The following is a 23,723-nucleotide window of genomic DNA, read 5'->3' as shown; positions in this document are numbered from 1 at the left end:
AGTGGTATGAAAAAATGCTCGTGGCACATCATGAGAAAGATGTAACCATGAATGAATTGCTGAGTGAACTACATCCATTCAAGACAGTACTGAGAGACTATACGTAAGACTAATCTATATGGTAGAGTCCAGGAAAAAAAAAAGAAAATAATTCAAAATGGAGTGCCTCTATTGAGGTTTAAGTGGAGCTTTACAGAGAAGAGAGAAAAGATCATAGAGTGGATAGGAAAGAGGAACGACCTGTTGGAGAGAAGAGAACATCAAGGTATCTCCACTCCACCAGAACCAAGATAGAATGCAAGGACATGCTATGCAGGGAAAACTCAAAGTTCTCAACATACCTCGACAAAAGAAAGTACTCGACTTTGTCACATTGATGTTTAGGCCATGAACTTGAAAGAAGTTGACTGCTTGGTTGACAAGTTCCTGCAAGCCTTCTCAAGAGGCTATAAGGTCATGAGTGAATGCCATAGCATTAACAGTGGAGTGTGAAGAGAGTAGCCAATATGGCTTGGAAGAGAGGTAACTAAACTCATCAATGACACAAATGAAGAAAATAGAATAGGTCTCCTTGGTATGCAGAGTAAATATCTGATAGGTAGGAGGTTTTGAGCACAGCCATCTGTAGGAATGAAGGCTCTCTGCTTAAAATCATGTTGGATGTATGACTTGAAGATGTTTAGCTAAACTGTATGAAAGAGATATAAGAGAACAGGAGCAACTGTAATTGGACTGTAGTCAGAGTACAGATGCATCTTCCTTTCAGTGGCAGAGTGAAAAGAACATCCTCCAAAAGCCGAACAAACTCCTCATACATTTCACTTAGAGGAGGAGGAGGAGATGCTCCATCCAGTATTGTTCTAGCACAAGCACATCTGTTCTTCTAGAGACCAAACATGGAATTTTTTAAAGCTACTTCAGACCTTCAGTAAGCAAGGTGGTAGTCTCACACTGGTAGTTAAATTCATCTACCACTTAAAAACATTGTCAGATATCCATGCCTATGGTTGGATTCAGATCCACAGCTTGTTAAATGGAGAGTGGGTACACTATTCACTTGGCCCAACCAGACTGGCACATAGTATATTTGTATACTGTTCTTATTAGCATACAAATCTCAAGTATTCTATGCTTTCAGAATACTTGAGATTTTACTTTTTACTTTCACTTTAAAATATGTTTATAAAATGGATATTGTAAAGAGTATTGGTGATTTAATTAGAAATAAGAGAATAAATTGCTGGTAATAATTTAATTTTTGAATGATTAATCAGGTCTGAAGTAGCTTGAAAAAAATTCCAGGTTTGGTCTCTAGGAGAACATTATATATTAACTCATATATTACCTAAAGGCACAAAAGAACTTTTCAGTTCAATTCTTGCAACATCGTCAGTGATTTAATTAGAAATAAGAGAATGAATTGCTAGTAATAATTTTAAATTTTCAGATGATTAATCAGGACAACTCCACATTGCTATGCATGAATACTGACTTATGTAGTTTGTAATCATTTAGATTACAGAGATGTGTTCTTATATCATTTTGTACATAAATGACTAATTTTACTGCTTTCTTTTTTTAAAGGTCACATTCACAATGAAACAATCTGTTGGAGTTATAGGAGGAAGGCCAGACCATGCCTTATATTTCATTGGTTATGTGGGTATGTTTTTCTTTTCTTTTGACTGTATTTTTAAACTTAGGAAGTTTGATAATAAGAAATAAAAGATCCTTTATATTGTTGATAATTGATGAATAAATTCATTTTATAAAAAATATTAAAATATCATGATTACTAAAGAAAGAGCCGAAAGATTTCATTTGTTGAATTGAATGAGTTGAAGTTCAGAGAACATAATGCAAAGTGGATAAAATAGTCCAAGAGATCACTTGGATATTGAAAAATACACAAGTGGGGATAAGAAAGTTATCTTCTTTATAAAGTTTTTTATACAGCTACATTTGGACTTCTGTGCATAGATTTGGTTGCCTGAGTTTCTTGAGGAAAAGAGGAGGATATTATAGAAACATAAGTTGTCAAAGAGGGCTTTACAGGATAGATGCAGGAGAAATGTTTCAATACACAAGAGAAGAGAGCACTCCCCCATCCCTTTGGAAGGAGTGTAAAAGTATGATTAGCAAGGAGTGAAGACTAGTTTGTTGTTCTTTTCTTTTTTTCCTTGAATAATGATAATATTTATTATTGAGTGAAAGTGGAGGATAAGTTATGAATTTTGAAAACTTGGAATTCAGAATGTAGAGAAGTAATACTGCTTTAGCTGTTTTGCTATCCTTCGTGGTAAGCATTCGTATGTGAATGTTTCAGTTGAAGAATTTGATGAGTAAATTAGTGACTTGTCAAAAGTGGTATATACTTGAGGGCTATAATCTTAAGTGCTACATTTCCATACTAGACCTCTGTATAATGCTGTTACAACTAGAGCATGAATGTGTAGGTCCTAAATGCATGCTGCAGTCTTCTACAGAAATTCTGTAGAACACTGCAACACATCTAGTATAGTATGAAATTATGTGTTACTGATATTGTTAACTTATTTTTGGTATAATATTTTAAAAAATAATTTATTGCTTATAAATACTGCAGCCTATATTTCCCTTTTCCCAATTCTTTTTCAGGAGATGAAATAATATTTTTAGATCCTCATACAGTTCAGCCTTCTACTAGCCTTGATGACAATACAGATTTCTGTGACAACAGCTATCATTGTTCATGTCCAGGAAGGATGACCATAAGTCATATGGATCCATCAATAGCTCTGGTAAGGAGATTGAATATCTTGTTTCCTTAGTTAGATGCATACTTGAGAAAACATTTTTGTAGTGTAATGTAATGGAAAACTGCTTTTTTTTTTAAGTTTGACAATTTTTTAATGGGGAAAAAACCCTACAAAAATAAGCAACTTATAGACAAATTTTACAGTTATAAGCCATATTCTAATTTTAAATTTTCAGAAATGTGGGCCCAATATATAATGGTTTTTCATGATACTGTGGTTTAATCTTGAATTACATTAGTTTGTTTTGATATTTTGTTAATCCTCACATGGATCAATTATTATAGTAATATTATAATAATTGAATAATATTACTAGGAGCCAGAGATAGTCCATTATAATTCAAGGCTTGCTATAGTGAATTTAGGATAAAAATGCTACCTGTTGCACTTCATTCCCATGAAATAAAAATAAATTACAAGAAACAGAACAAAGGAATTTGCCAGAAAGAAATCATGAGAAGAATCATCATCATCATCAAATTCCTGATATGTACCCTCAGGGGGGTGCATATCAGGAATTATTAGGATAATTATGATAGTTAGATGAAATGAAACAGTTATACCATTACTAACTTCTGATCAATAATTTTCCTTCAATTAATCTGTTATCTGTCAAGACTCCGATATTATCAGATCTTATATTTCTGCCTTTTAAGGCACCTTGTACTGTATCAATCCATCTACATCTTGGTCTTTCTCCTGCCATCTTGGCAAAGAACACTTGTTTTGCCAATCTTTCTTCTCCCATTCTGTTTAAGTGATCATTTCACCTGAGATTAGCTCTACTAACACATTCCTTAATGCTAACAATGATGAGTTCTTTCCTAATATCCTCATTTTTAATGTGATACTGCCATTGATGCCATCTATTCACTCCACTAATCTTTCTCAGAACTCTCTTATCAGAGGTCTCTAGTCTTTGATCAAGTATTTTATTTCTAACTCAGCTCTTGGATCCATAAGTTAAACTTGGTTTGAACATTGTCTTGTATACAGCTAATTTAGTGTTTTGTATCATGAGAAACTTGACAGAAATTATTGGAAAGAGAATAAAAGAAATGACCAGAAACAACAAAGAAAATCACTGGAGATGTTAGCATTAAGCATAATGCTATGTATTAAGGGAAGGACCATTACTTACCCAGGCCGGTTTCGACCTTTATTGTCAGTGGGAGCCAGACCCAGAGGTGGCGATACTAAGGTGGAAGTAATGGAGAAGTCATATTTACCTATACGAGTTGCCAAAATCCAGAGTAATTTAATAAGGTGAGACACCTTTTGGCAACTCGTATAGGTAAATATGACTTCTCCATTACTTTCACTGTAGTATCACCACCTCTGGGTAGTGGCCCTTCCCTTAATGCAAAGCATTATACATGTCTGCAAGGAGATGTCTTAGTATCTCCCATAATACAAAGCACAAGTGATGAGAACTTAGGCCACCTTTACGAGTTGCCTCAGTCCTGAAGATACTTCAGGTGCAAACTTTGTTTGCATACACTTGGATAAAGGATTAAACTAAATTTATCATGCTGTAACCAAATGGGGAAAAACTTCCAACAAGAATACTATCTTTGGTCCGATGGTATCCGTTACTGAATGGAAAAATTTCAGCAATGCATGGGAATCTTTTAAAAAAAAGTACTTAAATGAGGTGGTATCTAAATTATCCCTAGTGTTCGAAGAATAAATAGGTTGGGAGTGAAACAGATGTGCAACCTTATTAAGCTAGGTCCACAAGAAGTAGATGATGTGGAAAGAATATTGCGAGAATAATAGTGAGAGGTGTTATGAAATATATAAAGCTCAGGCCAGAAAAGTAAATGAGTATTGTGAGCAAGCTAAATTGGAGTATGAAAAAAAATTGGCTATGCAAAGGCAATCCAAAAGAATTAATTTTAATTGTTATGCTGCAAGCAAAAGAAAGAAAGAATGAAATGAAAGACTGAATGCAGATAATACTCTAGTGTCAGAAGCTAACAAGATTATTCAGTTAATGAGTGCTCCTTTTGCTAAGATATGTCAACCAGGTGTATGTAACATGGTGTACACTGCTGCTACTACGACATTCGCATGAAGAGAGTTAGAGTTGTATCAGAATGAGGGTGAAGAGCTGTTGCATAAGAATTTGGCAATGGGACAAACGGAATATCAACACATATGCTAAAGGAATGTTCAGCCAAATTGATTAGGCCTTTCACATGTTTATATAACCTGGTTCTTAGCTCCGAAATGATATCACAGAAATGGAAAGAATGTATAATAGTTCCATTTTATAAGGGTGGTGCAAAAGAGCCTTAGACGATAGAAATATAAGATCTGATAATGTTGGAGTTTTGACAAGTAACAGACTGATTTGGAGGAAAATTGTAGATAGGAAGTTAGTAATGATGTAATTTTTTCATGTAGTACTGTCACATCCTGTACACCCCTTGAGGGTACATGGCAGGAATTTGATGATGATGATGATGATGATGGTGCAAAAACTGATGTGTCTAACTATTGACCTATCAGTATCTTTGGTATGGTAGTCAAGATTTTAAAGAAGCTGGTAAGAACTTGCATACAGAAATTGGTAACTGTACTCTGCAAAGAACAGCATGGGTTTACAAAAGGAAGGTCATGTTTTAGCAATTTGCTCATATTTTATAATGTTATGGCCAAACTGGATAAAGGGAATGGCTATGATAATATTGGATTTTGCTAAGGCATTTGATAGGAGATCACATGAAAGGTTGTTGTATAAACTGGAGAATATGGGATTGGAATATGAACTCTTGACTTGGATAAGTGGATGGTTGAGAGACAAATATCAAAAACGTGGTATACAGTGGATAATTTGAATCATCCAGATTTAAGGCGAGCAGTGGTGTACCTCAGGGTTCAGTCATCCTTGGGACGTTATTGTTCAATCTATACATTAACAGGATGATGTTGCAATTGTTTTCCAAGAATGCAAAGATAGTCAGGGATGCTACTGCTACCTAGCACTTACAGAATGATTTGAATAGGCTGGAAATTTGAGCAAACAAAAATGGCTGTCAGTTTAATGTTAGTAAGTGTAAAGTTATGCACTTTGGCAGTGAGATTTCCAGTGACATATATTAGCAGGGCTTCATCAATTTCTTGTAGGATATGCTACAAGAAACTGATGAGGCTAAGAATCTTGATGTAATGGCGGATAGGAATTTGAAGTTCGAAGGTCACATAGCAAAAGTTGCAAATACAACTCAGAGGGTAATTGCAATGTTGAAGCAAACCTTGACTGACATGCAAGGATAAGAAGGTCATTTTGCCTCTTTATAAAGCCTTGATACGACCACAGTTGGACTATTATGTACAGGTTTGGTCTCCTGAGTTCCATAGGGATAATGAAGCTGTGGAAAGAATGTAAAGAAGAGTTACAAAGATTATACCTGGATTATGGGATTTAGATTATGAGGACAGATTGCGAGTACGTGGATAACAGACTCTGGTTAACAAGAGAAAGAGGGGTGATATGATAGTGGTCTATAAATGTCTGAATAGGTATTATAGGATATTGTGTGATGAAATTTTTTGCTATATGGAAGGTGGGGGAAAAAACATAGGGGGAGGGGAGATGTTCATGGAAATTAAGTTTGTTCACAGTCAAGAAAAGGTTAAGTGCTAAGTTTTTCTCTCACAGAGCAGTGAGAGTGAGTGAAATAGTTTGCCATAGAGGTAGTGAGTGCATCTAGTGTAAATGAATTTAAGGGAAGATATGACAACTGGTTTGGGTGATGTATAGCCTCCCTTGATGAGTCCTATCTCTGATAATAATAATACTTTGTGTAGTACTGATAAGTATTATTATTATCTGAGATCTCTAGGGAGTCAAGGACTCATCGAAGGAGGCTATAATACATTTATTTAATACTGTGATGGCTCTCCTTTAGCGACTGCCAATACTGATCTCTTAAATTTCCTTCACATAGTTCAGTGAGATATGGGTTGGGAAAGCCTTCATTAAATGCTTTGGTCAATTGCTGCACACAGGAAGTTCTGTTTGTCTGTACAAGCCTTCTCAGATAAGTGGTCTCATTCTTGACAGCCTGTCTAAGAGGTGACCAAAGTTACACCTCTTAGACAGGCAATGAGGGTTATTTTTCTACTGATTAAACACCACGATATCTCACCTTTTGAGAAACCAGTCATATCTGCTGTTTTCAAAATCATAGCTCCAGCCAGGCAGACCCACAATAAGCCCTTTGTTTTTCCCATTATGATCAACACTATTGATGATTACTGGCCAGCATGTGGTGACTACGTACATATGCATAGTTTTTAATTCAGTGGCTATATATATGTACTGTAAAACAGTGATCATAGAAAACTCCACTATATATCTTTGGTCACCACAAGTGCTGTGCTGGTGATATTTTTTTATTTTGATAATATATTTAAAACTTCATTGGTTCAGCTTCAGATTTTTTTAGTTGTTTTTTGTGTTATTTAAAATATGCAGAATAATTTTTTTTTCATTATTATAGTGTTTCTGTTTTGGTTCTGAAGAAGAGTTCGATAGCTGGTGTGTTGCAGCCCGTGATGTAAGTTTTTGTCAGTTAAGAACTGTATATGTATGTTTTAAATATGTGTAAGATTAAAAGCTAAATTTGTTGTATTGTTAAAATTACATAATTTATTTTCCATAGTGTTGTAATAATATTAATTCAGTAATATCATCAACTAAACCATTGTAGCAAAATTAAAGTTTTCCAAGGTTGTTTTTGAAAATTAAATTTGTTACATGAAATGAATTAACCAGCATATCATGGTTTAAAAAAAAAAAAACCTAGTGCAAAAAGTTTTTAAAAAATAATATAGCTGACTACACACAATGATTTGGTTTCAAACTTAATTCTTCATAAACTTTTGATTTAATGATTTTAAAACATCACTTTTATAATGCATCTTGATATTAATTTGAATATTTTATCTTTTGTTGGTAGTTACTTGTAGATGGAGAAAAGCAACCATTCTTTGAAATTGTACAGGATAGGCCTTCACATCTTTTGCCTTTAAATTCAGATGTTATAGACAGTCCAGGTTAGTAAAGATACATTTAAGTAGACTGTATCTTTGTTTATTGCCAGTTGACAAGCATTTTTTAGACACTGCATTTATCTAGGATAATGTTTTCCTTCTTTTATTAAATAAAGGATTACCTTAGAATTATTAACATAGTTATTATGGAACCTTGTCTTGTAAAATGTAGTTTATATGCATTTTATAAGGTTATTATTATTATCATAGAAGATGATCTCCAGGCATTAAGGACTCATCAAGAGAGGCCACACACCACATGACATACTTTACTTGAATTTATTTACACTGTCTGCACTTACAACCTCAAAGGCAAATTATTCAAGTCACGCACTGCTATTTGAGAGAAAAATCTAGTTCTCTCTCATCTGTCATCTTTATGGAGGATGGGAAGGACCCTTTCAGTAGGTTGTAGGTATTGGATATTACCCCTCTTTTTTTTTCTATCCGCTAGCTTCTGCCGTCCACAAATTCTCAATCCTCTCTCTCTCTCTTAGTAATCTATGTTTCACAGTCCTAATATCATCTTTAATACTCTCCTTTACACTCTCTTCACTGTATCTAAATCACCTCAAAATCCACAGGGCCAGATCTATCCACAGTAGTCCAGATGAGGTTGTATCAATGTCTTGTAAAGAGGCAAAATGACTTTCTTATTCTTACATGTCAATGTTTGTTTCAGCATTGCAATTATATTTTTAGTTGTATTCACAGTTTTTTCTATATGATCCCTGAACTTCAACTTCATGTTTACTAATACTCCAAGATTCCTAGTGTGGTCAGTTTCTTGAAGCATAATCCTGTCAATATAATATGCCATTGGATATCTTGTTATACCAACGTGCATAACTTTAAATTTATTGACATTGAACTGAAATCCATTTTCACATGCACACAGTTCCTGGTTATTCAAATCATCAACAAATAGCTGTGTTGATGATTTGAATCCTTCAACTGAATCCTGGCAAATCCTTCCCAGTGTCATTAACCACATCTACATAAATATGTATGAAATATCACTCCTGATGCACTTTGCATCCATGATAATTTTCAGGTATATACACATCAAAGCCAGTTAGATGGTTAATGTAAAGACTGAATGAAGGACTGACTCCTGAGATATACCACTGATCACCTTAAATCTTGCAGGCTCACAAACCCCCATACACCACTTTCTGATATATGTCAGTCAGCCATCCTCTTATCTAAACTAGTAGTTTAAAATACAGTAAAATCTTCACCACCACTCCAGAGATACTGACAGGTCATTAGCTAAACATGGCAGTCTTTGCACTACCCTTGTACAATGGGATTATCATACATTCTTTTCACTTTTGTGAAATCTCTTCTCTGTGCTGAGACTCTAATTATATGGCCAGGTCAAGGGAACAAGCAGTTCAGATAAACAGTTTACCATCCATGCTGATATCCCATTAGGCCATGTAACTTCTCTTGTATTATTATTTTCTCCTTCTCTAGAGTTAGAGAAGGAGAAAATAATACTCTAATCTGTATTGAAGTATCTAGAAAAGGCAGGCTATTATTTTCTTTGATTGGATTACCCAGAATTTCACTACACAAAGAGAAATATATATACACCCCCCCCCCCACCACCAACAATATGGTGTTATCAAAACCCTTGTTAATAGAACCTCCAACCTCTCTTCTACTGAGGTGGATTTTACTGCCGAACTCTCCTTTATTTGCCAGACTTCCTGTCCACTGGCTACAATGCCAAAAACAAATTAATTGTTCCTCACATTCCTCTCAACATGTTAACTATAGTAATGCACATTATTGTTCCTTATATGCAGGATACCTCAGAAAAAATAGCCAGAACTCTAAAAAAGTACAATCTTTTCAAGGCTATCTGAAGCTGGCTACTATCATCCACTCTCTCAAGGCTCCTCTACCAGTTCCTTGTTCCTGCAACTTGCCTTATTATGGTCAAACTGGGAGATCTGCTAATGTCTACTTAGAAGAACATAAAAAAAAAACATCTGTCACCATAAGTATGGTCAGTCAGGGCTTGCTGACCATGCCTTGGATACTTTGCGCAGAATCAAATGGAAAAAATAATAAAGTAACACGTAAAAACCACAGTGAAATCTTTAATTAGTAAAAAGACAGATATTTTGTACTAAAAATAATAGTACATCTTCAGTGTCTGTAACAGTAATAGGAATGGAATACAGGCAAACGTTCGATGGATCACCTATTAAAATACAATTCGTACCGCGTGCTAGGAAATAATAGAAATAACAATTTTAATCTATTAAGATAAATGGTTTTTTCCATAAGATTTCTACAATGGATAAATAACCTTCACCCACGTATCCAATTCACTATGAAAAAAGAAAACTCTGGTACTTTACCATTTTTGGACATCATCCTTCTTACTAGAACGTCTTCTGGTACTTTATCTACAAGCGTCTTTCGAAAACCCACTTTTACTGGCAGATACATTCACAAAAAGTCTGTGCACCACGTCTCAAAAATTTCAAAAAAAAAAAAAAATCATCTAACGCCTTTTTATTCCTGTATACGGGGAGTAGGCGAGGCCATTTAGCCCTATCTAACTTTTGGAGACTGAGTGGGCAGTTCAATCTCCACTGGTACCAATCAGAGATAGATGGCCCAAGGCTATCACTAATTAAGCGGTACGCAGTGAAGAGAGACGGCTCAAATCTGCCGCCATCTCGTGGTCCCTAACCCTAACACAATATATTTAATGTCTGAAATAATGTGGGTTCTACGGTCGATTTTCTTGAGTTTACGGGACGAAAAACCCGCTTGCCCGTGCCAGAGATCGACTAACTCGGGAACTGGTCGAAAAAAAAAGGCTTAGAAAAAAATTTTCCTCTAGTCGCCGACCTCGAAACCAAGTCTTCCTTTGTGTGGCCAAGTGCCGTGGTGTGTAAACGCCACATCCACTGAGCTACACAAATTTCATCATCATCAAATTCCTGCCAGGTACCCTCAAGGGGTGTACAGGATATGATAGTACTACATGAAAAATTTACGTCATTACTAACTTCCTATCTACAATTTTCCTCCAAATCTGTTACTTGTCAAGACTCCAACATTATCAGATCTTATATTTCTGTCCTCTAAGGCACTTTGTACCATATCAATCCACCTATATCTTGGTCATTTTCCTGGCAGTTGGCATTCTTAAATCTCTAATTCATAGAGCAATAAAGTTTGCTCTTCCCCAATAATCTTACAACACGAACTTTCCATCATTAAAAAGTTAATGGAATCAAATCCAACAGATACTTGACTCTTATATTCCAACACCTACAGTTTCTTCAACAGTCCGCAGAGTTCCTATTCTGTACATTCCAGGAATCTCAGAACCTATAGGTAGAATTCTGAAAAAAGTATCAACTGATTCCAACATATATTCCTATCAACAAAATTTCTTCTTTATTACCTTCTACAAAGGATAAACTGTCTTCGCTATCTTTGGCTGGCGTTTACCAAATGCCTTGCGAATGCGATGTCTCTTATTTTGGGCAAAGTGGCCGTTCTTTGGAAAAAAAAATAAAAGAACTTCGATATTATATTGATTATAACAAACCTCTGAAGTCTGGTCTGGCACAGCACAGTATTGACTACTCGTAGTGTCCAGTAGGATAAAGCAGTTCTCCTCCATAGATGCAGATTTAAATATGAACGCTTATTCAAAGAAAGTTGTGAAACTATCTTACACCGATCAAATTTAAATAGAAATGACTGTATGTCTCTCTCTCAAAGATCTGGGAGACTTTTATCTTATGTAAAAAAAACCATTTATCTTAATAGATTAAATTTGTTATATTTTGGGCAAAGTGGCCGTTCTTTGGAAAAAAAAATAAAAGAACATCGATATTATATTTATTATAACAAACCTCTGAAGTCTGGTCTGGCACAGCACAGTATTGACTCTACTCATAGTGTCCAGTAGGATAAAGCAGTTCTCCTCCATAGATGCAGATTTAAATATGAACGCTGATTCAAAGAAAGTTGTGAAACTATCTTACACCGATCAAATTTAAATAGAAATGACTGTATGTCTCTCTCTCAAAGATCTGGGAGACTTTTATCTTATGTAAAAAAACCATTTATCTTAATAGATTAAATTTGTTATTTCTATTATTTCTAGCACGCGGTAACAATTGTATTTTAATAGGTGATCCACCGAACGTTTGCCTGTATTCCATTCCTATTACTGTTACAGACACTGAAGATGTACTATTATTTTTAGTACAAAATATGTCTTTTTACTAATTAAAGATTTCACTGTGGTTTTTACGTGTTACTTTATTATTTAATTACTATGCCACAGGTTCCACTAAACATCAAATGGAAAAAAAAACTACTATGCTTCATCACAAAAAATACACATTTGAAAGCCTTTTTTAGAATCAATAGTAGAATTTAAAAAAAAAAAAAAAAAAAAAAAAAAACTGACCTAATCTTAATGAATATGGTTGTATTAAACTTCCCAAGATTTAGGAAACTAATTCTTAGGCCTCCTGCCGAACACAGCTAAAGCTAGCCAACACGCCCATAAAGGGCACCCTCCCCCTCTCATAAGACTTGAGACTTTCAGTCAAATCTTTTCCACTTAATGTTTTTGCAATTTTAATGTTGTTTCCCTGAGGATGTCTCAGTGATTGGATGAAATATAGGAGTGATGAAATGTATTGTTTAATTATTCCATTAAACCCCATAATGCTTTCCATACAATAGTTGTAAATCTTCTGGCTTGTATCTTATAATTTTCATAATTGACACCATCGTTATACACATGGTAAGGTATTCCTTCCACGTCATCTTTTTCTTACACATCCATTTCACTTCCACTCTGTTTATTCTTTGAACTCCAGAGACACATTTCAGTATTGCATCATTGATGTCTATTTAAAGTACTTCCCATGCACTGCTGATACTGTGAAATTGGTCATAATTTCCTGCTTTGAAGTTCAGCATATAAACTTATCCATATACTTAAGCTACTTCCTAAGTCAGCAAAGCATGATCACTGTCACCAGCTAGAGGTAGAACAATCTCGCATCTTTTATTGAAATCCTCTCTGACACTGTAATCGTGCCTAATACTCTTTGACTTCAAATTCCTTTTGTCACTTGATACTTAAGAAGGCTGTCAGTTCAATAAATTTATCTTCATTCTTTTCATTTGGGGCAGAACATGAGTCAGCTACTGGTGAACATTCTTATACAGCTAAACTTCAACCTTACTGAACTAACTTCTCCTGCTCTCATTTTTTCTGAATTTTCATATTTGTTTTCATGGCTATTATATTTAACAAGTATAGTAGAATGAAAACAATTCATTAATTAAATCAAAATTTACATTTGGTGTTTTTCCAATTGTAGCTAGCACTTAGACCCTCTAATGGTGTACTCTCAACAGTGGCCTACAGAATAAGGATAGTTGCATGCCTCTTTTACACTATAAGTCATCACTTTACTCTGACTTTATTGAGACTATACCATTCAAATGTTTAGATAACGTTAGCTTGAGCTGGCAAAACATGGGCATGTAAATATTTAATTAATTTTGTTTTCATTCTTATATTCATTTTAAGTTACTGGAAGAATTACTATGTATAATATCATAAACTTGATTTCAGCATACAGGTTTTTAACCTGTAGTGAATTAGTACAGTGTTTTGAAGACCACACATTTTTACTGGGAACTTCATTTTGCAAAAGATTTCTTAAACATGGATGAACAGAATTTTTAGTTTGCTAGTAAAATTATATTGTGTTTTAAAAATCAGTATTATATTATCTGGGTAGCACTGAAATTAGATTAACAATGCTTTAGAAATATCTATTTAAAAAAGATATGCAAAAAGAATAGTATTCCCTAGAGCAAATTTGGGATTGGAATAGAGGCCTTGTTCATCAATATCATAATTTGTTAAAATGTTACCTCAGAATATACAGAAATTACTATAATAGCCCAACAGAATTAAAAATTTATTTATATCAGTTTTATTTCATATTGCTTTCTAAAATCATATTAAGTTCAATTTTTTTCCAATTAATATAGATTTTGTTACGAAAAGAGAAGACAGAAATTGTGATAGCTCAGATGAAGATTTTGAAATACTTTGATTTCGGTGTTGACAATGTGTGCTGAGTTTGAAATGTTATGCTAATATGGTGTTTACCCGGTGTTATTAAAACTGTACAGATTGTGTGTAATACAAAAGCTACTGGTAGCACATGGGGCTATATTGAGACTTTTCATTTCGCTCAACAGGGTGAGTTTTCCCCGAGTAAAAATAAAGTTGGTGGAAATTCAGCAATTAATTTTGGTGTTTCATGAAATGCTGTGGATCAGCTTTTTGCATAAAAACCTCTTATTTTTTACTGCTTGATTCTGTAAATGATATGCCAAATGTTTTGAGAGATCTCAAAGCTGGTATTAGCTGAATATTGTTTAAATTATTATTTTTAGATATTTAAATACCGTATTTTATATTTGTATATAAAAATCTTGAATTTTAATTAAATTGTTTTCCTGAATTAAAAATACTATTTTAATGTTTGATAGCTTAAATATATATAATAAAATAAATACTGAAGCTTTTCTCAGAATAAATTACATTTACTGTAAAAAATGTTAAATAAAAGTTAAGATTTCCATCTAAATTTGTTTTATTTTATAGGCTATGTTATATTTTATCTACTGGCTGGAGAATGATATGCTAACCACAGTCTGTCCAAAACCTAAATCAGTAACATTTGCACACACACAATTCCTTAATTCTTTTTTACATTTACAATGGCTTCTACAAAGGGGGTACCCAAAAATAACCAGAATTATTATTATTTTTTTTTAAATATTAGTTTATAATACCATATTCTAATCTCCTTCAGATTAATATTCATTTTAGATACAATCCCACCACTAATGTTTTTTCCAGATTGCGTTTCAGGAAGGAATTTTGCAAGCTTAATTTGTAATTAAATGAGTGACATAATTCAAAATGTAAAAATGCAAAGATCAAATCTTTTTTTTACAGCAAACTTGGAGTATATAGATTATTTCATTGCATCAAATATTGCTTGAAGCAATGATTCAGATTATTCCAAAATCAAAAGTTAAAAAATGAAGTTAGATAAAAAAAAAATTAACATAAATGCAACATCTGCCTTTCTAATTCAAATCCCATCTGGGATATGAAGAATAACTTGCCAGCTTTTTTAAATGAAAGCTAATAAGGAAGCAGCAAATTTTTTTCCATTATATAAACTGGCAAGAGAATGCACATAATTAACAGATATTATATACTGGTCTCAGAAAAAAAAGTGACCCAGCCACTTTTTTTTTCCCATGTAAATCCTCATCAAACATTGTAAACATACAATCCATTAGTATACTAGATTGGCTAATAGTTTCAATAACTATACTTGGAGACCAAACACGAAACTTTTTCAAAGTCACTGCAGAGCACTGGTTTCACATTAGGTGATAGATAAATTTAACTGCCCAGACATTCACAAATATCAGTGAGATTCCAGCCTATGGTCTGCTGGCTGGAGAGTGATATGCTATCCACAGCCAGTAGACTAACAGTTTGTCCAAAACCTAAATCAGTAACATTTGCGCACACACAAAAATTCCTTAATTCTTTTTTACATTTACAATGGCTTCTACAAGGGGCGGTACCCAAAAATAACCGAAATTATTATTTAAAAAATATATATATATTAGTTTATAATACCATATTCTAATCTCCTTCAGAGTACTCTCCATGTGAGTCAATGCACTTGTGCCATTTTTTTCCAGTTTTGAAACACTGTTTGTGGCCTCCGGTGACTTTCCTTTCACTTCATCCACATCAACAAATCAGCCCTTTCATGGTTTTCTTTATACATGAGAATTAAAAAAAAAAAAAAAAAAATGTCACATGGAGAGAGATTGGGCAAGTGTGGAGGGTTATTAACAACCACTATTTTGTTTTTCATCAAGAACTGTTGGACAGACAAGGCTGTGTGGGCTATGGCATTGTTGTGGTGCAGTGGGGATTGGTTAGCTGTATACAAGATGGTGTTCAAACCAGTTTTAACTTATGGATCTGAGAGCTGGGGTCAGAAGTAAAACGCTTGACCAAAGACTAGAGACTGCAGATATGAGAGTCCTGAGAAAGATTAGAGGCATGAACAGATGGCATCAATGGATATATCATATTAAAATGAGAAGAAATTAGGAAAGAACTTGACATTGTCAGCATCCAGGAATGCGTTAGCAGAGCTAATCTCAGGTGGTATGGTCACTTAAATAGAATGGGCAAGGAAAGATTAGCAAAACAAGTGTTCTCTGCCAGGTTGGCAGGAAAACGACCCAGAGGAAGGTCAAGATACAGGTGGATTGATACAGACGATAGAAATATAAGATCTGATAATGTTGGAGTCTTGACAGGTAACAGAAGGATTTTGAGGAAAATTGTAGATAGGAAGTTAGTAATGATGCAAATTTTTCATGTAGTACTATCATATCCTGTACACCCCTTGAGGGTACATGGCAGGAATTTGATGATGAGCCTGAGAAATGAATAAATTTGTGATACCGATGCCACCGCTTTTTTCAGTTGCAATATAGGGCAAGAGCATTTCTATTGGAGTAATACCTGGTTTTTTTTGCACTTCACCATTGTTGGCCTTTTAATACAATGCCATGCTCTAGTAATCATGATTACTGAATTCATTCATGATGAATTGTTTCATGTTAATTTTCTGTTCATATGGTGTCAAAAGTAGTGAGCAAACTCAATAGATACAAAATGGTTGTACAGTTTTTTAGGTGCAGGAATTCAGTTATAATTCCTCCTTGGAGAATGATGCATGCTAAGCAATTATCTATCATCACTAGAACAATATTACATTTTGTTTTCATCCTTATATTTCATGAGTAGACAGCACTTTTTTTTTTCAAGTCATTATCACTTTTTAAGGTACATATTGCAAAATGTGTAAGCCCCCATTAGATTTTTTGTCTATTGTTAAGAAAGTATATCCTGAATTCTGGGTGAGGAAATTTCACTGAAATTTGGAATCCTTACAAAAATTTGTCAAACCATTTCAGTGGAACCACCTACAGAAGCAGAACATGTTCAAGTGGTTAAGTTTTGATTTGGCTTGTTTTTACTGGAAAATTAAATAAAATAAAATATGTCTGCAGTAGTATATATGTTATAGACTAAATGATTAATACGTTTAATTATGAATAATGACAAACAAAATCAGTCACTGTAATAAACTTCATGTTGTTTATCATAATTTATCACATTGACAGGTCAACATGAATACTGCTGTCATCTGGTCAGGCAAAGTGATGATAATACCTTTTTAGCAATATTAGAAGTGGTTCAGGGAGGAAAGATTCTGCGGATTTTTTGTCAGGAGACGTGAAGGGAACTTTGCCCAGGTCACTCAAATTTTTACAAAATCAGCGTATATTTGACAATGACAGAAAAAGTGAGAGAGTCAAAAACCAAAGTCACTTGGCCCATAACATATAAACATCACATATAAGTATTGTAATATGCATATGGCAATTTGATTAAATATTACATTCACACTGAAGAAATATTTCAGATATTGCATGATACCCATATCGCTATTGCCTATGGCAGCAAAAACCACATGGAAAAATAATTAAGTACGAAATATAAAAATATTACAAGGGAGATGATCGTAATTTAGGTTAGCTTAGGAGGTTTTTGAAAATCACATTGTCCAAAGGGAATTTAGCTTTATTAATAATGTCTGTTCAATTTAATAAATTATTTATTAGTAATTACCGTATTTGCCAGCATATAAGACGCACTTTTGTTCTTTGAAAATAGGTCTGAAAAACAAGGTGCGCCTTATATGCCGATACTCAGTTTTTTATTACTTTCATTTCTGGAAATTTTCTCTGTTCCAAGTTAACGCGATTTCTTTCTTACTTCCTTGTGGTGTGTGAGAGCATTACAGTTACGTAGAGTTCAGTGGATATGCATGCGCAAACAAATGCACATGCGTTTAAACTTTCCAATCGTTTTCGCGGTTGTTGTGAACATGATAAATTTCTGCCATTAAATTTTCTCTAAATTTCTTGGCAAATTATGGCTGAAAAACGTTGGCATTGCTACAATTTTGCATACAAGCTGCGTGTGATTACGTATGCTAAAGAACATGGAAACAGAGTGCAGAGAGGCATTTCGGGCTACTCCCAACTGAGAAAATGATAAGAACTTGGTGGAATTAGGAAAAGGATCTAAAAAATCTTTTATTCCTAAAAAATGTACAAAAAAGGGGGTGCGTCTTTTACGCTGACAAATACGGTAATTATTTTCAGGCTGTGCGGCCGTTTTAGTCATTATTTATAATGGTCGGTCATTATGAATAATGACCTATTAGTCACTTGGCCCATAACATATATATATATGCTATTAAGGACATATAAAAGCTAAAAACAGATTACAATTTCATTCTCTAATGTTCAACAAACTTGCTAGTTTATCACAAAAGTACTACTATTATGAATAGCCCTCTTTAAAGAGTAAATTGTCAAGACCTGATAACAGTTGATTGTAGGCATGACAAAACTTCAACCCAAAATAGTTTTAAATTGTATGTAAACAATTATAAGTGTGACACAATGTGGTATTTGGTCATGGGCATATTGCTGCAGTCTTAGGTTAAAGACTCAATCATGGTCCCTTAAGAATCAAAGCCAAATTACTTGCAAGAGATTTTTTATCAAGTATAAGGAATGTAGAGAACTGGCTGGTTAAAACATATTCTACATATATATATATACATTATAATATAATGTATATGTAGTTTCACATAATAATCAGCCTGGCATATCATTTGGTTTTATAAAGTTTCTAATGTTTTCATCAGAAAAATAGGATGAACAGTTAAACGTTAGAGCCTCAGCATAAGCAGCACTATTGAAAAATGAGATGAAGCTGGCAGAAGCACATGTCAACATAAATAATATTACGAAGTTTCAGCAATAACATGTTTTTAATTCCCATAAACCTAGCTCAAACAACAACGAAACAATCTCAAGAATCCTGAAAAAATATAATCTAGTGGCTACATTCATTCATTCCTTCCTTCCTTTCAATAAACTATCATCATTTTTCTCATGGTCTAAAGATAAACATCCTCCTCCTCCCAGCTCTGCCTGGTGTCTACCAAATTATATCTGTCGCCTTTCTTACCTGAAACTGGACATTCAATAGAGAAAAAGATTGAAAGAACACTTATGCTACATCTCCCATAAAAAATATGGCCTAGCACAATGGAAAGGATACCAAGCACAATATCCTATGGTCTGAAATATGCCTACTCCAGTGTTGCAACCATGAGTGCCTGGTTAGCGCACATGCTCTCCAACCAACAGGTCACGAGTTCAAATCCTGCTGTGTTAGGCCATATTTTTTATTGGAGATGTAGGATAGGTGTTCTTGCAATCTTTTCTCTATTGAATGTCCAGTTTGAGGTAAGAAAGGTGCCAGTCAGATATAATTTGGTAGACACCAGGAAGAGCTGGGAGGAGGTGAAGGGTGTTTACGATTGTCTTTAGGCAGGGATGAACTTCATTGTCCTGTGTGAGACTACTGCCGGACTTATTGGAAGCGTGAAGTGGCTTGAAGGTTTCCATATAGCAGGGTTTCTGGACTATGTGAAAAGTAAATTTTAAAAAAATTAGGGAAAAAAAAAACCTTAGCCCACCCACAGTGTGAAACCTTTCGTGGGTGAGAGTCAAAAAAAAAACTTTAAAGAAAGTATGAAAGGCTTACTCTAGGCCAAACCTGAATCAGAATGACTGCTGCCTTTTGCTATCGAAAATGTGAGAGAGTTATTTTAATAAAGCATCATTAATATTTAACCGTTTGCCTGTGTTGCATAAGGAGAATCACCTTGTGATCTTACTTGTCTGGATGCAATCTTACACAACCAATGGGATTAAAAAACCAGTTTCTGGGAAAGGAGGAAGAAAGCTTTTTGCTAAATCTAGCATTACTTAAAAAAAAAAAAAAAAAGTTTAAAAAAGCAGCTTTAAACTACCTTAGGCTTCTTTCCCAACTAAATAATGTTGGATAAAGCTGTGTACCACAGAGGTACACAGCTTTACCCAACAATTTTTGTGTGTATATATATTAAAATTTATATATACACCTCTGAAAATAACTACAGTAGTAATTTGTTGTTGGACAAGACAAACTGTTTAAGCCTTCTTCAACATCTGCCAATACTGAGGAATGCTCTAAAGGCCAAGAGTGACATGATATAGTTGAAAATATTTGATGAATAGAATAGAGTAAATCTCAAAAAAAACATTAAAATTCCAGATGTGAATATGATAATTTGTAAATATATCCACCTTAGTTTTCATAACAGAATTACAGCTTCAAACTCCACAAATGTCAAAATGCTTATCCATTTTTGTTGGATTCAGGAACAATAAACTAGGAAGTAACAACTTGCACTATACAATTTTTAGATCTCACAATTAAGTGTGGAGAATGTCCAGCAAACACTGCTTATTCATGTGCATCATCTAAACAAAATTCAAAGGAAGAGAAAGTGTGATTATAGTGGAAAAATCTCTTAACACCATATGCTTTATACCATCACTTAAAATGCAACAGAATGAAAGTATACTAACAATTCCACCAGACTAGAAAATTTAAACGTCTTTCACATTCTTAGTATGAGATTACTACTTTACTTTTTTGGAGGCCTAAAATAGCTTAAAAAAATTCCATGTTTGATCCCTAAAGCAAGCTTTTTGGATTATCTAATCCCTAACTTACCCACAGTAATGACACTAATGTACCATAGGTTCATAACCTTTCATGGATGGGTGTTATATAGATATTTTTATAGTTTTGTGCTCAAAAAATGCCAAATTTGCTTTTTAATAAGAAAAAATATTTTCAAAAAATAAACCAGATAGAAGCTGTTATGACTGTGATGTAATAAAACAGATGATGTACAATACATGTGATACTGCATAAGTGTAACAATTGCTGACATTATTCCTAGTGAAATGATGCACTGCATTATTAACATAGCATAAAAGGAGTGCATTTGCTTGCTTTATATCAAGAGGGATATTCACTGAAAAGAAAACTGGAGTATTGTCATTCAGCAACATTGCATTCCTTCAAGAAAAAAATAAGAGCCCAGAGGAAACCTGGAACTGAAAAGATCTTAAGAGGCCATCTACAGAGAAGCAACTGCATGAAGAAAGTCATGACATTGTACACAACTGGATTTCCAGCATCCCACAAAAATGTGTTGCAATCAAAGGAGAAGGCAATTGAACAAAATACTGAGGGAATTAACACTTGTCATGCAAAATTGTTCTGCTTATATGTGCATGTTATTACAGACTCAATAAATATGGAAAGCATAAGTTATTTAACTACATGCTATTTTGCTTCAATTTTTGTTATTTCATAACAATAACATCAAAAACACTGACAGTTTTGTTTTTCTACTTAATGCAACTTCTCCACATCCAGATGAAGTAATGTTTTCAAGATATAAACAGGAGTATTAGGTTTGGAAACTATATATATATATATATCCAGGGCAGTTTGACATGATTTTTTACTTTTTGGTAATCCCTTTTTCAATAATTTATATACTGTTTTTTTCTTTTCCCTCTTTGTCCAATAGTTGACTCTCTATTGATAATCTCACTTACAAACATTCCCCCCCCCCCATACACACACACAGGCAACTCTTCCCTCTTTTATTAAAAATTCACTTTACTTTAAAACAAAGAAATCTAACACTGACATTATGGTCAGCTTTGCTATTACTTCACTGTTCACTAATGCAAATGTTCACAAAGACTTGGCCACATTTCCCCTCAGACATATTTACATTATTCACCATTTATTCTGATTATTTTTTTATGCAAAGGTAAAATATACAAACTGGATGGGACTGCAATGGGTTTCCCAATATCTTTCATGTTTCTTTTTTTGGGGGGGGTCCCCTTGATCCCCCCCATGTAAATAAAAAAAACTAGAAAATTTCCAAAAAATCTTTTCCTGATTAAAATTTTTTTTTTTTTTTTTATGTTAGGTTGTGTCTTCTATTTCTATACTACTTATGAATTAGTGATCATTACAGATGCTCAGTCATAGGTCGTATGCAATTCGTAGTGTGTATTCTCACATCGTCTACTCAACTTGTCCCCCCCCCCCCCCCCAGATTAAATCCTGAATGCACTACTGCTTCATGATCTACCATAAACCGTCACACACACTAAAGCAGGAATACAAAATATTAGCCAAAACCTTTATGAAGAATTACAACAAAAAAAAAAGTTTACAAGATCCTCCACAATAATGCCATGAAGGGTAAAAAAAAAAGATTACAAAAATGTCATACCATACATTAAGGGAATATCAGAAAAAAATAGAACACTACATAAATATGACATTAAGGCAACTTTCAAAATTCTTGCAACATTAAGAAGTATACTCAGCTCATCTAAAGATTTCCCTTTCTTTCCTTGCCTACATAGTGGTTTACAAAATCCAGTGCACCTGCAACTTGCCCTACATACAGGAAACTGGGTGCCCAATTCCAATAAGCAAAGAAGAAACAAATGCCACATTCAACTCCTTCACTATGTTAAGAAGTATACTCAGCTCATCTAAAGATTTCCCTTTCTTTCCTTGCCTACATAGTGGTTTACAAAATCCAGTGCACCTGCAACTTGCCCTACATACAGGAAACTGGGTGCCCAATTCCAATAAGCAAAGAAGAAACAAATGCCACATTCAACTCCTTCACTATGGAAAAACAGGCTTGGCTCATGTACTCTAAACCTGTTACAGAATTAACTGGAAGGGCACCAAGTCCCTATATAGCATCCAGAATATGATGGCAGAATCCTCACAAGAAAATTTTAAGATAACAGGACTGTAGAGATCCATATAATGTAGTTCCACTGTAAATATTTTATTTTCTTTATTCTCTGTATATTATTATACTTATAATTTTTATTTTATCTTATTTTTTCTCACCAGAAGTCAGACTAATGTAAAAGATTGCTAAATCTAACTGCTTTGTTATACTTGTGTAGTGTCATGTAGCTTGTCTTGTTCATATATGTTTTCCTGATGATGACCTTGAGACAGAGGTCAAAACGTCAAGTGTGATTTTCTTAACTTAAGTAAAGCAATTGCTCCAACGCTTATTTTTGTCTCTATAAATTCTACACAATGAATGCTCACTGCCATGTGACCATGAAAGAATTACCCGTTGCTAGCCAACTTCTATATGGAACATTTTGAAAACCAAGCACTCAACATAGTTGAAATCAATAGTTTGGCTGCACTATGTTGATGACGTGCTTGCTGTTGGCCTAGACATATTTGGATATGTTTAGTGCATGTTAAGAGCTAACATCCTAAAATAAACTTCACAACAGAAAAAGAAAATAATTGTTTCCCCTTTCTAGATACGATAGTGATATGATCACCTAATGGTACATTATCCTTTTCCATTTATAGAAAAAGAAATACAGGAAAGTATTTACATAAATCATCATACTACCACTCTTCCCAGCAGTATGGCATCTTTCAAAACACTTGCATTACAAGTCAAGGCTATTTGTTCAAATGACTCAGTCTTTAAAACTGAGGTCAGGTACCTTCACACCTTTTTAGCCAACCGTTTCAACCCAATAAACACAGACAAAATACTACATGCACTCCACATCCCAACTGCAACCAACACACAAGATCAGAGCAAAACCATTCTCATCCCTTATATTCAGGATACATCAGAAAAGATAGCCAAAGTTCTCT

General features: G+C 34.1%; 1 protein-coding gene across 1 annotated transcript in view; it reads left to right on the top strand.

Annotated features, from left to right (window-relative positions):
* Positions 1-14,503, top strand: part of LOC150093221 (cysteine protease ATG4B-like) — a 76,231-nt gene extending 61,728 nt beyond the window's left edge. Inside the window, exons 9-13 of the mRNA XM_090413558.1 lie at positions 1,585-1,663; positions 2,638-2,780; positions 7,309-7,365; positions 7,768-7,864; positions 13,928-14,503. Coding sequence (XP_090269684.1) covers positions 1,585-1,663; positions 2,638-2,780; positions 7,309-7,365; positions 7,768-7,864; positions 13,928-13,992 — 441 coding nt within the window. The 3' untranslated portion in view covers positions 13,993-14,503. The remainder of the gene's footprint in view (positions 1-1,584; positions 1,664-2,637; positions 2,781-7,308; positions 7,366-7,767; positions 7,865-13,927) is intronic.
* The last annotated feature ends 9,220 nt before the right edge of the window (positions 14,504-23,723 follow it).

Source organism: Typopeltis vanoorti, chromosome 24 (assembly GCF_054136105.1).
Source record: "Typopeltis vanoorti isolate ZY-2024b chromosome 24, IOZ_Tvanoo_1.0, whole genome shotgun sequence".
Classification (NCBI taxonomy): Eukaryota; Metazoa; Arthropoda; class Arachnida; order Uropygi; family Thelyphonidae; genus Typopeltis; species Typopeltis vanoorti.
This window is presented reverse-complemented; position numbering and strand designations above follow the sequence as displayed.